Here is a 14479-nt window from a genome sequence, read left to right as displayed (position 1 = left end):
GTTTTCGAGCATCATAGCCTCTCTGAATTCCTCTTTCCTCCATTAAGTGAGAGAAACAGTTGTGGAAAGGCTTGGTATTTTTCCACTCCCCAGCTTACTGTAAACTCTGGCATATTTTCATTTGAAGTTTTTTTTTTAACCTTTTCTTTGTTTTCTTGTTTCTCTCTATAGATGAAGATCTAATAAAGCATGGCTGGCCTGAAGATATTTGGTAAGAAATAATTTTGCTTCTGCTTTCTATGCCTTGTTTACTTTTTTAGATTTGGCCAGCCTACCTGATCTTTATGTTGAAACCTAGAACTTACTGCTTTGCATTTTGTTTACGAATGGTCAGTGGTAAGTAGCTGCCTGCCAGCTCCCCTCATTTACAATTGCCTTGTAAACTAGGGATGACCACAGAGGCCTCTAGAACCTAGGCTTTCCTTTCTTTAACCTCATGTGTGTCTTCTCATAGTAGGCTAATGAGACCATCTCACTCACACACTCAGACAGTTCTTCCTGAAAGGACAAAGGATGAGTGAGGGCCTTACAAGTTACAATGAGGAAAATAGAAGCTTTCCTGTAGATGGAATATATAGAGCATCTGACCAGGTCCAGCTTTAAAGAAAACAGAGTCTGGCTTCCCTTTGTCTTTCCAGCTCCCTCATGAAGTTAGCACCATCTTGATCCAGCCTCTACTCCCTCTTTAAAATATTTTCTGGAAATTTAAAACATAATAATTACTTTATTTGCCTCCTTCGAGGATTATTTTTGCTGCTCACAAAACCCAGCCCAAAGGATGATGACCAATGATCAAAAAACTCCTTCATTTTAGTTGAGTTCTTTTTCTGACTGCCTTAGAATGCCATATGGGCATTTCTACTTCTCAGACCTTGAACCTTTTAGGAGGACATGGACTCCCATGACTTTCACATAACACTTTTGGGCTCAGTTTGTGTTCTTTTTCTGTCTTCAACTTCTACTCTTGTGATGTGTCTCCTGGAGCCTAATTCTTTTTTTTATTAATTAATTTATTTTTTATACACATATAATGTATTTTTATCCCCAGGGGTACAGGTCTGTCTATCGCCAGGTTTACACACTTCACAGCACTCACCATAGCACATACCCTCCCCAATGTCCATAACCTCACCCTCCTCTCCCGACTGACAACTCCCCTCCGTCCCGGGTTGTTCAGTGAGATTAAGAGTCACTTATGGTTTGTCTCTCTCCCAGTCCCATCTTGTTTCATTTTTTCTTCCTGAAGCCTAATTCTATATAGAGAGCAGGAAATGGTCTCCACGACATCCCAAACACCGCCCCTCCCCTCAATGCTGTCCCTAAAGATAAGCACACAGATCCTATTTGCTTTAATGATAGTAATAACAAACACGTATTGAATACCTAACTGCATGCCAAGTGCTGGTAGATGTTTACTTTATTAATACCTTTAATTTCACAGTAACCCTGTAAAAGAGTTACTGGTATTATACCCATTTTCAGATGAAGAAACTAAGTCTCTGGGAGACTGAACAGATGTGCTCTGGTTGTTGCTGTTTCCCCAGCTGGCTCGAGTTCTGAAGTACCAACTTTTTTCTTCCCTTCAGCTGCTGCGCTCTGGCTAAGGGTGACTTCCTCCGTCCGGCCATTGCTGCAGCTCTCTCTGGACCTCCTTTCTCCCAAGTGTGGGCCTGGATCTTTCACTCAATTCCCTAGAGAGACAGAAGTTAGACACTTTTTAGAAGGGCTGCTTTACTTTCAATAAAGTGGACAGCGTTGGACATTTAATAGGAAAACTATTGCACAGAAGTTAACCTAAGCTCCCCGCCAGAGGTGGCCATCCTCAGAACCCCCAAGCCCAGCTGCAGGTACCCACCAAAGGGCGCCTCCTCTCTTGTTTCAGTCTGCCCTATGATGGAGGGGATAATTCATGACTAAGAGGAAATGCTTTCCTGTCTGTCTTCTCTGAAGTCCACACTCCAGGAGCCAGGAGGCACTATAAACCTGAAGAATTTTAAAGCCTTTTTTTTTTCAATCTGCCCCCTCTTCCAGCACAGTGGCCTGTCTTCTGAACTCAAAAATTAGGGGTCCTCAAGGTAGACACTGCTTGGTTCCCTCTTACCTGAGGTGGGCAGTGTACACTGCCAAGGGGCTTTTGGATTGAGTACTGCTTACCTTCTTGGAACTCTAGATTATACGCCTCATGAGGACAATGATCACTTTACTTACTATCCCATCCCATTACCTACCATGGCACCTGGCCTATGGCACATGTCCTATAAATATTTGTTAACTTCCTGATTAACTCTCTTTTTCTCTAGCAGTCATCTCTACTGGACATTTCTCCACAATAACTACATTCTGGTATCTCTATTTTGAGGACGTATCACTGAGCTGGCTTATTTCAGTTGTCCTTGAAACCCACAGAGTTCCAGATCTTGTCAAAGGAGATGAGAATGGCTGCCTCTGTTATGTAGTTATCTGCTGTGAATTTCTAACATGTCAGGTTTGAGGTGTAAATACTCGCCTAGTAAAGGTGCCATATTCAGAGTATTCAGATGTACCACGGAAGTCAATTTACCACAGCCTTTTACCTTAATTTTTTAAAAAATTAAATACATGGAAGAGAAATTTCTATGCCTTATGTGTTCTGAGTTGAGTTTTTTATTTCACTATGGTTTACTCTCTCCTGGAATGCTATTTAACCAAATTAATGTCTATAGATATCTTGATACGCATCTTGACCAACTCTTGAGACTAATGACTTGTTGGAAGTGATGGACTTTTACGTTCTGAAGCTATTTGGGGCCTAATGTAAGGTGGAATAGCCAGCCCTCGGTTTCAGGACTTTCTTGGCAATCCTGGGAACAGTCCTCGGCATGCTAGGAATGATTCAGTTGATCAGCATTCCAAGGTGATTTTTCCAACCTGTGTCTCTCCAAGGTACACTTTGGAACTTTACCTGAGTTTGTACCAGAAAACCTTCTGAGGCACCTTTAAGCAAAGGATTTTCCCGGGACTAAATGAGAATGAAACTGGGTTTATCTTTAAACAAAAGAACATAGAAAAATAGAAATAGTTTGCCTCCAGACACCCTAGTGAACACTATTTCCAGGGACCCCACTTTGAGGAGTTAAATGACTCAGTTTTGAGGGTCTGCATCTCCCAGTCATTGACACTCATTTGTTGATCTTTCTAGTCTTTGCATTCAGTAAAGAAAACAGGGATGAAGTAAGAGAAAGGAAGATAACAAGGACAAGAAGGAACTAGGAAACTACGGGGAATAATTGAAACTTTTTGGAGTAAACATTTTAGAAGGTTTGGAAAGGTTTTTTAAGGAAACTTGTAGAGCTGGGTTTTTGGGGGGTTTTTTGTTTGTTTTTACAGTTTAACCAAGCCCTGTATTTCCCTGCATTCCCTGTGCCCTCATAGAGGTTAACCTACCAGTGTGGAATTGGTCTGTGTATCAGCAGTGATATATTCCCGTGTGGGTTTTGGGATTAGATATACGTTGAATTATTTGTGTACTTCTTTTGATAAAATTCCATATCAGAGACCTTTTCTTAAGGGAAATCAGAATACAATTAAACTACTGTGTGTATGTGGGAAAAAGTTGCTGTAAGTGGAGAAGTGGTTTAAAACAAGTTGGAATGGGAGGAGTTAGTTCTCGGCCGAACTTGCTTCCTAATGGAGTCTTTCCTAAGATTCTGAAAGAGAGTAATGAGATAGATAATTTCTAAATTTGTAAAAACACATTTTTTTCCCAATGGAAAAGGCCAAGCTGAAGACGATAATCAGTAGCAATCTTTTATATGGAATGCAAATGAGTAAATGAACCAGTTGGGGAAAAATCAGTATCCACTTCTGGCTAGCAGTGATGGTTAAAAATAAAACCTAGAGGGCACCTGGGTGGCTCAGTGGGTTAAGCCTCTGCCTTTGGCTGAGGTCATGATCTCAGAGTCCTGTGATCTAGCCTGGCATAGGCATCCATAGACATCAGGGCTCTCTGCTCAGCAGGGAGCCTGCTTTCCCCTCCCCCTCTGCCTGCCTCTCTGCCTGCTTTGTGAGCTCTCGCTCTCTCTGTGTCAAATAAATAAATAAAAATCTTTTAAAAAATAAAAAGTTAAAAAAAAAACCTAGAGTCATCATTGACTGCCAAAAATGTGTACTGTTTTTCTATATCCACAGTGACTAACAAGATGCTTAATTTGTTGAAAAGAATATTAGGAACACCATAATCTTAACATTTATGTAGAATCATACTGTCTGCATCTTGTACTAGGTGTGAGTGACTATTTTCACTTCTGAAAGATACATTAATGCTAAGAAAATGTCTGAAGAAATACATAATGGGATGCAATGGAACCTCCTTAGGTTTTTACTGAAAACTCTACAGCCCGGGACATTATGGACTAAGGAAGAGACAAGTCAAGTTAACGGAATCCCAAAGTGACCATCATGTGTTACTGTTGTTTGGTGCTAGAATCCTGGGGGCATCTCTGGATGTTGAAAAGAGAGAAAGTCAACTTTATTTGGTAAATTATAAGTATGAAAATCTTAACCACTAGACTAGGTGAGAAAGGGATTAAGTTTAGAAAGATTTCATTACATTGGCGGGTGATAGAGCCTTAATAAAAGGTAAGGTTTTATTTGGGACATTGAGATGGGAGGACATTCCAGATGTTTTTAGGACAGTATCCTAAAGGGTTTATCCCATGCTTTCCAAGAAGGCCTGTATTAGGGCCACTGCCAGATGTGAGGGAGGATGAGTTGTTGGTCTGACCCATTTTATGACTTTTCCAACTCTGTGCTTCTCTTTGGATTGTTTTGCCATGCCTTGAAACTTAGGATGTCTCAAACCAAACCTCTCATCTTTTTTCCCAAGCTGGTGTCTTCTCCAGCTGTAAAATATTTCCCCCTGTGGTCCTACCAGTCTCCCAGGCTTGCAACACTGAAGTCTTGATGACGTCTTTCATTCCCCTTCTCTCCTCACCTGAAATTCCTTTCCCTGTGTTTCTCTAAGTCCTCTGGTTCCTTCAGGGACTCTCTAAACCTCAGTCCTTCAGAGAAGCCTTTGGTCATGGGTAGCTCTTTCTCACTGGAAAAATCACCCTTTCCAGGGTATTTCCATTTCTCTGGTATTCATCTTGGCACTTTGTCTCACACAGCTGCAGAACTTTTTGTGTTTATCTTACCTCTTAAAGGTTGATAGTGCCTTTAGAGGCGGTGGTTGTGTTTTATACTCCCTGTGGTGCTTGGCATGTGGTAAGCACTGAGTTAATACTTTCTGAATTGGAATGCTTTGAATGCAAGGGGCCTGAGGAGATGGTTGTCTTATACCTCTTGCTAAAAGTGGTTTTCATTCTTTGTAGGTTTCATGTGGACAAACTTTCTTCGGCTCATGTATACCTTCGATTACATAAGGTAACTGGATTTAAACGTGGACTCATGACTTTTTCTCTGGGGATGAACATCCTATCTCGTCCTCTGTCCTTTTTTTTTTTTTTTTTTTTTTTTTTGCAGTTTAAATTGCTTAAAGTAATAAATATGTACAACAGTTGAAAAATGAGCAAATGAAGAGATGTCTTACCCCTGACCTGGAACATCACTTAAGGGAAAGTCTGGTGATTTTTGGATACTTGGAAGGGGCCATTGTCCATATACCCCAGCTAGAACCACTGCCCTGACTGGCGTAATTATCCTGCCAGTTCAGCTGTGTGGTTTGTCACCTCTGCTTCCTCTCCCTTTCATTTCATTTGACAATTCTGGACCTCTATCTTTTCCTGTGGAGATCATGTGTGGTTCCTTTTTCTCACACTCATGGGATTGTCCTGCCTCACTGAGGACTGATGTTCCCAGTTATCAGGGGCTTCTCTGAGACATTTAAAACAGCATTAAATTAGTAAAGGGAAAAAAAATGCAGTGTCTCCTAGTAACATAAAAGTGCTATTTTTCTAATATCTTTACATTCACATATTACATTTTATACAGTTGAATCATAGGGTGTATATACTTGCTATGTGTATTACTTTTTTTTTTTTAATGTCTTAGTTTGGAATGATTTTAGATTTAGAGAGAAGTTGCAGAGATAGCACAGAGTTCCCCTAGATCCCATGCCTATTTTACCCCCATTGTGAACATCTTACATGACTATGGCAGATTGGTTAGAACCAAGAAACCAACATTGGTACATTACCGTTAACTAAACTCTGGACTCTATTTTGATTTCACCAGTTTTTCCATTAATGTCCTCCTTCTGTCCCAGGAACCAGCCCAGTGTCCCACACTGTGTTTAATGGTCACATCTGCCTAGGCTCTGATATGTGGCAGTTTCACACTGAAAATGTGAGACTCTCCGTATTTCTCAGGACCATGACAATATAAGAAGCACTGGCCAGGTTCTTCACAGAATGTCACTCAATTTGAGTTTATCTGATGTTTTCCTCATGACTGGAGTTCTGGGTTTTGGAGGAAGAAATAGCACAAAGGTGGAGCACCCTCCTCATCCCATCATGTCAAGGGTACATGCATTGATAGAACTTAGCACTGACATAGCTAACCTTCATCTCCTGGCCAGGCCAGTGTTTGCGAGGTTTGCCCACTGGAGTGTTATTTTTCTCCCCCCTTCCACACTCTGTTATTTGGAAACAAGTCATCAAGTCCAGCCCATACCCAAGGGGGTAGGGATGGAATTAAGCTCTACTTCTTGCAGTGGGTGGAGTATTTACATATATAAGGAAAATTTACCTCTTCTGCCCTGTATATTTAATACAGTAATTTATTTGTATCACTGTGGACTCATATGTTTATTTTATACTCTGGGTTATAAACCAATTCTGTGTTATTTGGTTGCTGAAATTGTCCCAGCTTTGGTCGGAGCTCTTTCAGCTTGACTTCTATGTTCCTTTGATATGCTCCCATTCTTTTGTTTTTGAGCACTTCCTTACTTTCTGGCTTACTAAGAAGCTGTGGACTTGTCTTGTATTTTCCCTGCACAGTCCTAGAACCAGCCCTTTCTTCAAGGGATGCTGATTCCTTTTATTGGGGAATGGTACTTAGAAGCCAAGTCTGGATGTGGTGTGCTCACCGCTCCAGGAGTGTCATTGCTTCTAGGCCCTCTCCAAGGTCTAGGAACTACATGTATGTATATGCCAGCTACAGAGCTAGGAACTACATATGTGTATACTAACACGTTAGTAATTCCTACGAACCTTTGTTTCTGTGTCTCCATTTTTATCTATTTTAAGCTAAACATGAGCTCATACTGATGTCTCTGACTAACCTGTTATTACAGAGGCCACTCTAGCCTTTTCTCCTTGCTTCTCTGTTACTTCCCAGAGCAAGAAGCCTGGTTCCCACAATCTACCATCTATTTGCTTATTCAGCTCCACTATTTGTATAAGTGGTTTCAGATCTGTTCAGGTATCTCCCCATGCAAAACAACTTTATCAACTAAAGTACAGTGTTTATATGCAATTATTTTTTATCTTTTTGCCTTATAGTTTCCAGTCAAAATACTGTTTCCCAAAATTATTTTTAAGCTGCTCCGTTTTTTACCCGATGCCTTTCAGTGATGTCATGCCACGCACTTAGATTTTTTTTGTCTCAGTTTACATTCCATCCTGTTGTATTATGCAACAATTGTTAGTTCCCCTAGTTAATTATATTACTCTTTAAAATGACAGTTTGATACGCTTTTTCATCTTACTGTATTTCATATTTATTGTTTTGACTAGATGCTTTGAGTTGATAGATATTGTGCCGCAATTAATACGGAACCTCTCATGTCAGAACATGAGTTCTTTATGGTTTTCGGCATTATGAATTGCCAACAAGAAATTTCTTTTTTAATGAACCATTTTCTGTTCTTCTTTTGAATTAAGTTTTTTACAGTGATTTTCAGAAATGGAATCACCGAGTCAAAAGATAATTGCCCTCTAAAAATAATTGCACTAGTTTAAAATGCTGCCTGATATATACAGGTTTTCCAAATCCTTCCTGGGATTTTATAACTTCAAAACAATAGCAATCTTTTGACAATTTTTTAATAAGTATAAGATGCTATTTCATTATGATTATAATAATATTCACTTCTTAATTTTTTAGCAAGGTTAAAAAGTGTGCCCCATCTTTATTTATACTGTTTGTTTTTGAGAACTGTGTTGTAAAGGAAAAAGGAAGATTGAACTCTGTGCTGGAACAAAAGTCTGGATTCTCCTTGGCAACTTCTTGCCATTTTAGAACTATTTTAATTTTAGAGTAAATAGAGTATGGTGTTACCAAGTTTCCCTTTGGTTCAAATTAAATTTTTTTTCCTTTAGACTCTGTTTTGTCAGGAAATGGAAATAATAGTGGTAGCCCCAAGTTCATTTACCACCAGTTACTCCTTGTTTGAGAAGAAGTTTAATTTCATTTTCTTTTGGAAGCACGTCATGTATTCTATAAAAATACGCACTCTTTAGGGAAGTTTACCTGTTCGATCTGCAGTAAATGGCATAGCCTTTTGTACTTAGTAGGTCCTAAATGAGTGTTGGAGCTGGAGTCAGACCAAGTGGTTGAGGACCCAGACTGCTGGAGGTGAGCCATGGCTCTCTAGCTGTGACTTTGAGGAGATCACCTTGTGCCCGTTTCCTCATCCGTAAAAGGAGCTAATAGTGCCTGTCCTCTTGGGCCATTGTGAGAATTAACTGAGCAGTTAGAATAATGACTGAATAATGACTGAAGCAGTTAAAGTAATGCCTAGCACATGCTAAGCTTCGTATGTGTTAACTTTTTGGTTGTTGAATTCAGTTCAGTTCAACCCAGAACTTGAAGATCATGGATTTTCAGCAGTGTTTTTTCCTCGGCTTCTTTGACTTTCAGAAACCTGTAGAAAACCCTCACCTATCTAGAGGTCTCTTATCTCGTTGACAGAGATGGCACAAAGCCCACAGTCACAATTCTGACATTTACATTGAGAGCACCTCAGACTTCTCCAGTCAGTTCACTCTGACTTTATGCATGATGCTAAGCTGAAAGATTGCTTTAAGTCCTCCCATATTATATTAGAAGTAGCCAACAGAAAGATGAGATCGCTTCAGCCATAGTGACAGACACAGGTAGTAAGAAGGGGTATCAGGATGTAGCCTAACATCAGGAACCAAGAACCTATGTTTCCGTAAGAATTCTGAAAGCACCGTACCCTGGGGTCAGTTGCTACAACCCTTAGGCCTGTCTCAGCTGAGAGAGCCTGTCTCTCAGCTCTGTCACTTACTAGATTTGGGGGACCCTGGCCCAGTTACTTAACCTTGTTAAAGTTCATTTTCATCATTGCTAAAGTGAAGATAATGCTGTCTATTTCATATGACTGTTTACTTAGTGCCTGGCACATGGTGGCTACTTAAAAAGTGGTAGCTCTTTTGTTTTTTACTTATTCATTTGAATTTATTTAGAACAGAATGTCCTGTGCATTTTAGAAGCTTCTGAAGGCATCACTATCACCATTTAATGGCCTAGTGTAATGGTTGGTAGTCTTAGTAATGACATTGTATTATCAAGATGTTAAATTCAGAATCCTTTCTTTAAGTGGTCAGGGAATTGCTTAGCATGAGGTATGTCATTGAAGTAGTGGCAAACTTAAATCGTGTATTTTTTTTTGGTCAAAATTCATGTATTTGAGTGATCCCCACTTTAGAACAAAACAAAACAAAATTCAAAAACATCATAAACTTAATTTATCTCAAGTTATTTGGGTAGGTAGGACATTTCATTCCCATACAGAAGTGCTGCTTTAGTCCCATGCCTAGTTGGAGCCAGCACTGAGGTGATTCCAGCTTGCTCTGCCTTTGAAATATTTTTGTTCTTTTGGAATGGCTTTGCTTATTCAGCTTGAACTTTGTTACAGTATCTGTACAGAAAAATGAGTCAATATTATTTTTCCGTTAGGGTGGGTGGCTACATCGAACACACCAAGAGCTGGGTTCCTAATTAAGGCTGGTGGATGACCTGCCTCAAATGACATTTGAGACCCAAGACCATAAGATATCTCTGTGAGAGGAAGGTCGTAGGGACCTCAGCAAAGAAGACTTCCAATTATCAAAAATAGGTACCATTTCCCTACAATGTTTCCAGAAGTAAGAATGAAGAGAAGAAAGTAACAAGAGAGAGGAGAAAGTTCCTGAGACATAATTCCAATTAGTATTTTGGTGGTTTTCTTTTATACCCTTTTCCCCCACTTATTAAGTATTATTATTTTCCATATTACTTGTACTGCCTTCTCTCAAACATTCCCATAATATAGACTTCATTTTCAGTGTTCAGAGATATGATGAAGAGCTTCTGCTTTTAATTGTGCCTTGTAAGGCACCAAAGCCTGGTATTGATCAGTCACAAGGTAGTGAACCATCTGGTTTATTTTTATGTTCCAGGGGGAGAAGATAGAAGACATTCCAAAGGAAGTCCTGATGGACTGTGCCCATCTTGTGAAGGCCAATAGCATTCAAGGTCAGTTTTCCTAGAGGTGTTTTCAGAATTAATGCCAATGTCTGTGTCTGAAATTGAATATATTTTAGAAAACATGTCAGTGACTTCGGCTTGAGTCAAACGAATAATCTCTAATACACCTTTCCCCTGTTTTGTTCTTTAAGGTGGCAGTTCTGCTACCTGTCCAAGAATTGAAAACTAATCTCTCCACCCCTCTCACGTTCCCGGTCCTTTCTCAAAAAGTTCTTTCTACCGTGTTCTCATTACCTTGACTGGAAGCTTGTCTAGACCTGCCTATCCTTGATGTTGTTCGTAGAAAGACTTTTGGGGATGCCTGGGTGGCTTAATCAGTTAAGCATCTGATTCTTGGTTTTGGCCCAGGTCCTGATCTCATGGCTCGTGAAATCAAATCCCCTTGTGGGACTTCATATTCAGTGGGAGTCTGCTTGGATAGTCTCTCCATCTGCCCTTGCCCTAACACTAGCGACTCTCTCTCTCTCTTTCTCTCTCTCACACACAAATAAATAAATCTTAAAAAAAAAAAAGAAAGAAAGAAAGAAAGCTTTTGGAAATGAGGTTAGGTTAATAGCTAAGCAAGAGATTATCTTAAGGCTTTATTTTTTTAATGCTATGTGATGTCTTTCTTTTCATCATTTTTTCTTAAATTCTAGAACTCAAAGCTCTGTATCCCTGTTTCTTACTCTTTCCTTCTCTTTTTTTCATTCTTTCTTCTCCCTGTATATTATAAAGGAATCGAGTCTGTTGATCTTTTTATCTCCTAGAGAATCTCACTTAGTTGGTCTGGGGTGATCCATAAGTATCCATATTTTTCCATTGTTTTCCAGGAGATTGTAATGTGCACAGAGGGTTGAGAACAATTGGCTTGTTTTAGGGGAGGCCTGCAATTCTGGGCTTGGTGCTTGTTTAGTTCTGTCAGTAGTAGATTTAATCAGTCAGTAGTCGGTACAGGTCAAGAAGGATAATTTTGGGGGTGGAAGTGTGACTTAAAAAGGAAGCCAGGAGGGCGCCTGGGTGGCTCAGTGGGTTAAGCCGCTGCCTTCGGCTCAGGTCATGATCTCAGGGTCCTGGGATCGAGTCCCGCATCGGGCTCTCTGCTCAGCGGGGAGCCTGCTTCCTCCTCTCTCTCTGCCTGCCTCTCTGCCTACTTGTGATCTCTCTCTGTCAAATAAATAAATTAAAAAATCTTTAAAAAAAAAAAAAAAAAAAAAAAAAAAAAAAAAAAAAAAAAGGAAGCCAGGAGATGATAGTCTGCTAAGAATGGTTGAGCTAGTAGGTTGGATTTTTGGGTGTAGGACGTAGAGTTAGAGTGGAAGTAAGTTTGGTGAGATGTGATCTAGAGGGTTGGAAAGTAATATGGTTTGATAGAGGGCGGACACAAAGCTGATAGCAGGTACCAGGGTTGGAGAATATAGGATAAGAGCTGGCCAGTGTACCCTTTCCTCATCACTTAGACAGGGTTTCCTAAATCTGAGTTGGGCAGCTTTACTGAGTCAGATACTGAGCCAAAGAAAGTAGAAGTCTGGTCTTGTAGAGCCAGTGATTTTCAACTCCATAAATCATTAAATTGCAGTTAATCTTAGGACATTCCATTTTTATGAGCAGAACAGAGTTCTTAAGATTTCCAGTCATGAGCTTCAGTTATTAAAGTAAAAATAATAAAATTAAAACAATCATTATCCTCCTGTGTGTTGCAACCTTTCACGTGATCTTGTCCCCTTTCCATGCCCCTGGCGAGGAGATGTTACTTTATTAAGGGATCTTTGGACTGTTTATTCTGGGCCTGGCCTCTTTCTTTTTAATCTCTTTGTAGTTTACTAGTTTTAGAGAAGACAGAAAAGACAGAAGAGTTCTGACACTGCCTTCCGCTGCTTTCCACTTCAGCTTTCCCCTGTGAAAGCTCTCTTAGCAGAACAAGTAGCTGAGCCCAGGAACCTCACCTAGGAGTTGACAGCAGAGGATGCTGAGCTGCTCCATTTTCCTTGCTACCCCCGAACCCCCTGCTTGACCACCTCTGGCTCCAAGAAATTGAGTTAAACTTGTTTGTCATCATGGAATCTGGTCAGTTTATTCGTAGACTCCTTTGCCAGATTAAACTTTCTAAAAGCTTAGATACTATCTATGACATGCTTCCCCTTAATTACACAGTTAAGTCCAGACTTCTTAAGCTGGAAGGTAAGCATCTCTGCTCTGACTACAGGCTTCTTTTCCCTTCACATATTTCACCCTCCAGCCAAAGCATGTCTTGGCTGTTTTCTTCCCATACACCTCTGCTTATGTTGTCTTCTCTTTCCTCAGTTTTATCTGCCTTGTCAGTCATCTCACGTCTAGATGCAAGCTAAGGTTCAAGGTCCACCCAGTGGTTGTAGTAATGGTACTAATAGCTAACCTTGAGCGCTAATTACATGCCTGGCACTGTGCTAAAAACTTCACGGATTATTTCATTTATCAACGCTATGGAGATATGCATTATTATTTTCATTCTAGAGATGAGGGAGCTGAGTTTAAGGGAGTAAGGAACCTTCCCAAGTCCTCAGAGCTCTGAAGTGTGGCAGCAGGTGCATTTGAAGTCAGTCTGACCTAAAAGTCTTCTGTCTAAACCACTAAACTTTATTAACCGATCCAGTGGAGCCTTTGCCTTCTTCCAGCGTGGGTGATCACTGCCCTCTTGGAGCACTTTACCTCTACCTTTCAAGTAGCATTTAATGAGTTCTGCTTTTCTTATCTTTCTCTTTTCTTTTTTTTTTTTTTTAAGATTAGATTTATTTATTTTAGAGAGAGAGAGAGAGCGGGGACCAGGGGAGAGGGTGTCTGTTGCAGGGAAGGCAGAGGGAGAGAAGCAGACTTCTTGCTAAGCAGGAAGTCAGGAAATCTGACATGGAGCTCAGTCCCAGGACCCTGAGATCATGAGCTGAGCCAAAGGGAGACACTTAACCAACTGAGCCACCTCGGCGCCGTGGTGAGTTCTGCTTTCCATGGTAGTGATCTACATACTTACCTGCCTTCCTTTAGTCTTGGAAGGCAAGACCCATTGTCTGATCCATGTTTAGGTCTCCCATAGCACCATGCACATGGAGATCTTTTTAAATCTTCATTTTGAAAAAAAAGTTCCAAAGCTACAGAAATGTTGCAAGAAAAAATACAACTCCTATATGCCCTTCACTTAGATTCAATAATTTTTCCATATGTATTTGCTTCTCTCTATAATGTTCTAATTATTTGTTTTTTTAGCTGAATCATTTAATGGAAAAATTCTAGACCTCATAACTCTTTAGTATGTCCTAAGAACAGGAACTTGTCTTAAGTAACTGTGTTACTGTAACCAGATTTAGGAAATTTCATGTGGATAGAATACTGTCATTTAATATACAGTCCCAGTTGTTTTTTTCCCAGTTGTCCCACTACTGTCCCTTTATAGCATTTTGTTTTCCTGACCCAAGATCATATGTTATAGTTATTCATCATATCTCTAGTCTCTTTTAACCTGAAGACACTTTTTTTTTAAGAACTTTTTTTTTTTTTAAGATTTATTTATTTATTTGACAGACAGAGATCACAATTAGGCAGAGAGGCAGGCAGAGAGAGAGGGAGGAGGAAGCAGGCTCCCCACGGAGCAGAGAGCCCAATGTGGGGCTCAATCCCAGGACCCTGGGATCATGACCTAAGCTGAAGGCAGAGGCTCAACCCACTGAGCCACGCAGGCACCCCGACACTTATTTTTTTAATTTAATTTAATTTTTTTTCAGTATTCCAAAATTCATTGTTTATGCACCACACGCAGTGCTCCATACAATATGTGTGTTCCATAATACCCACCACCAGGCTCACGCAACCCCCCAACCTTACCCCCAAAACCCTCAGTGTTTCTTAGAGTCCACAGTCTCTCATGGTTTGTCTCCTCCTCCAATTTCCCCCAACTCCCTTCTCTCCATCTCCCATATCCTCCGTGTTATTCCTTATGCTCCACAGGTAAGCGAAACCATGTGATAATTAACTCTCTCTGCTTGACTTACTTCGCTCA

At 40.3% G+C, this 14479-nt stretch overlaps 1 protein-coding gene across 3 annotated transcripts in view; it reads left to right on the top strand.

The window, feature by feature from the left end:
* CCDC25 (coiled-coil domain containing 25) overlaps positions 1-14479 on the top strand; it is a 39364-nt gene that overhangs the window by 9178 nt on the left and 15707 nt on the right. For all 3 annotated transcript variants that reach the window (XM_059176523.1, XM_059176504.1, XM_059176515.1), the window contains exons 3-5: positions 172-211; positions 5352-5403; positions 10386-10461. In XM_059176523.1, the coding sequence (XP_059032506.1) occupies positions 172-211; positions 5352-5403; positions 10386-10461 (168 nt within the window). The remainder of the gene's footprint in view (positions 1-171; positions 212-5351; positions 5404-10385; positions 10462-14479) is intronic.

Source organism: Mustela lutreola, chromosome 1, assembly GCF_030435805.1.
Source record: "Mustela lutreola isolate mMusLut2 chromosome 1, mMusLut2.pri, whole genome shotgun sequence".
NCBI lineage: Eukaryota > Metazoa > Chordata > Mammalia > Carnivora > Mustelidae > Mustela > Mustela lutreola.
The sequence above is the reverse complement of the archived record's forward strand: the minus strand, read 5'-3'. Positions and strand labels throughout refer to the sequence as shown.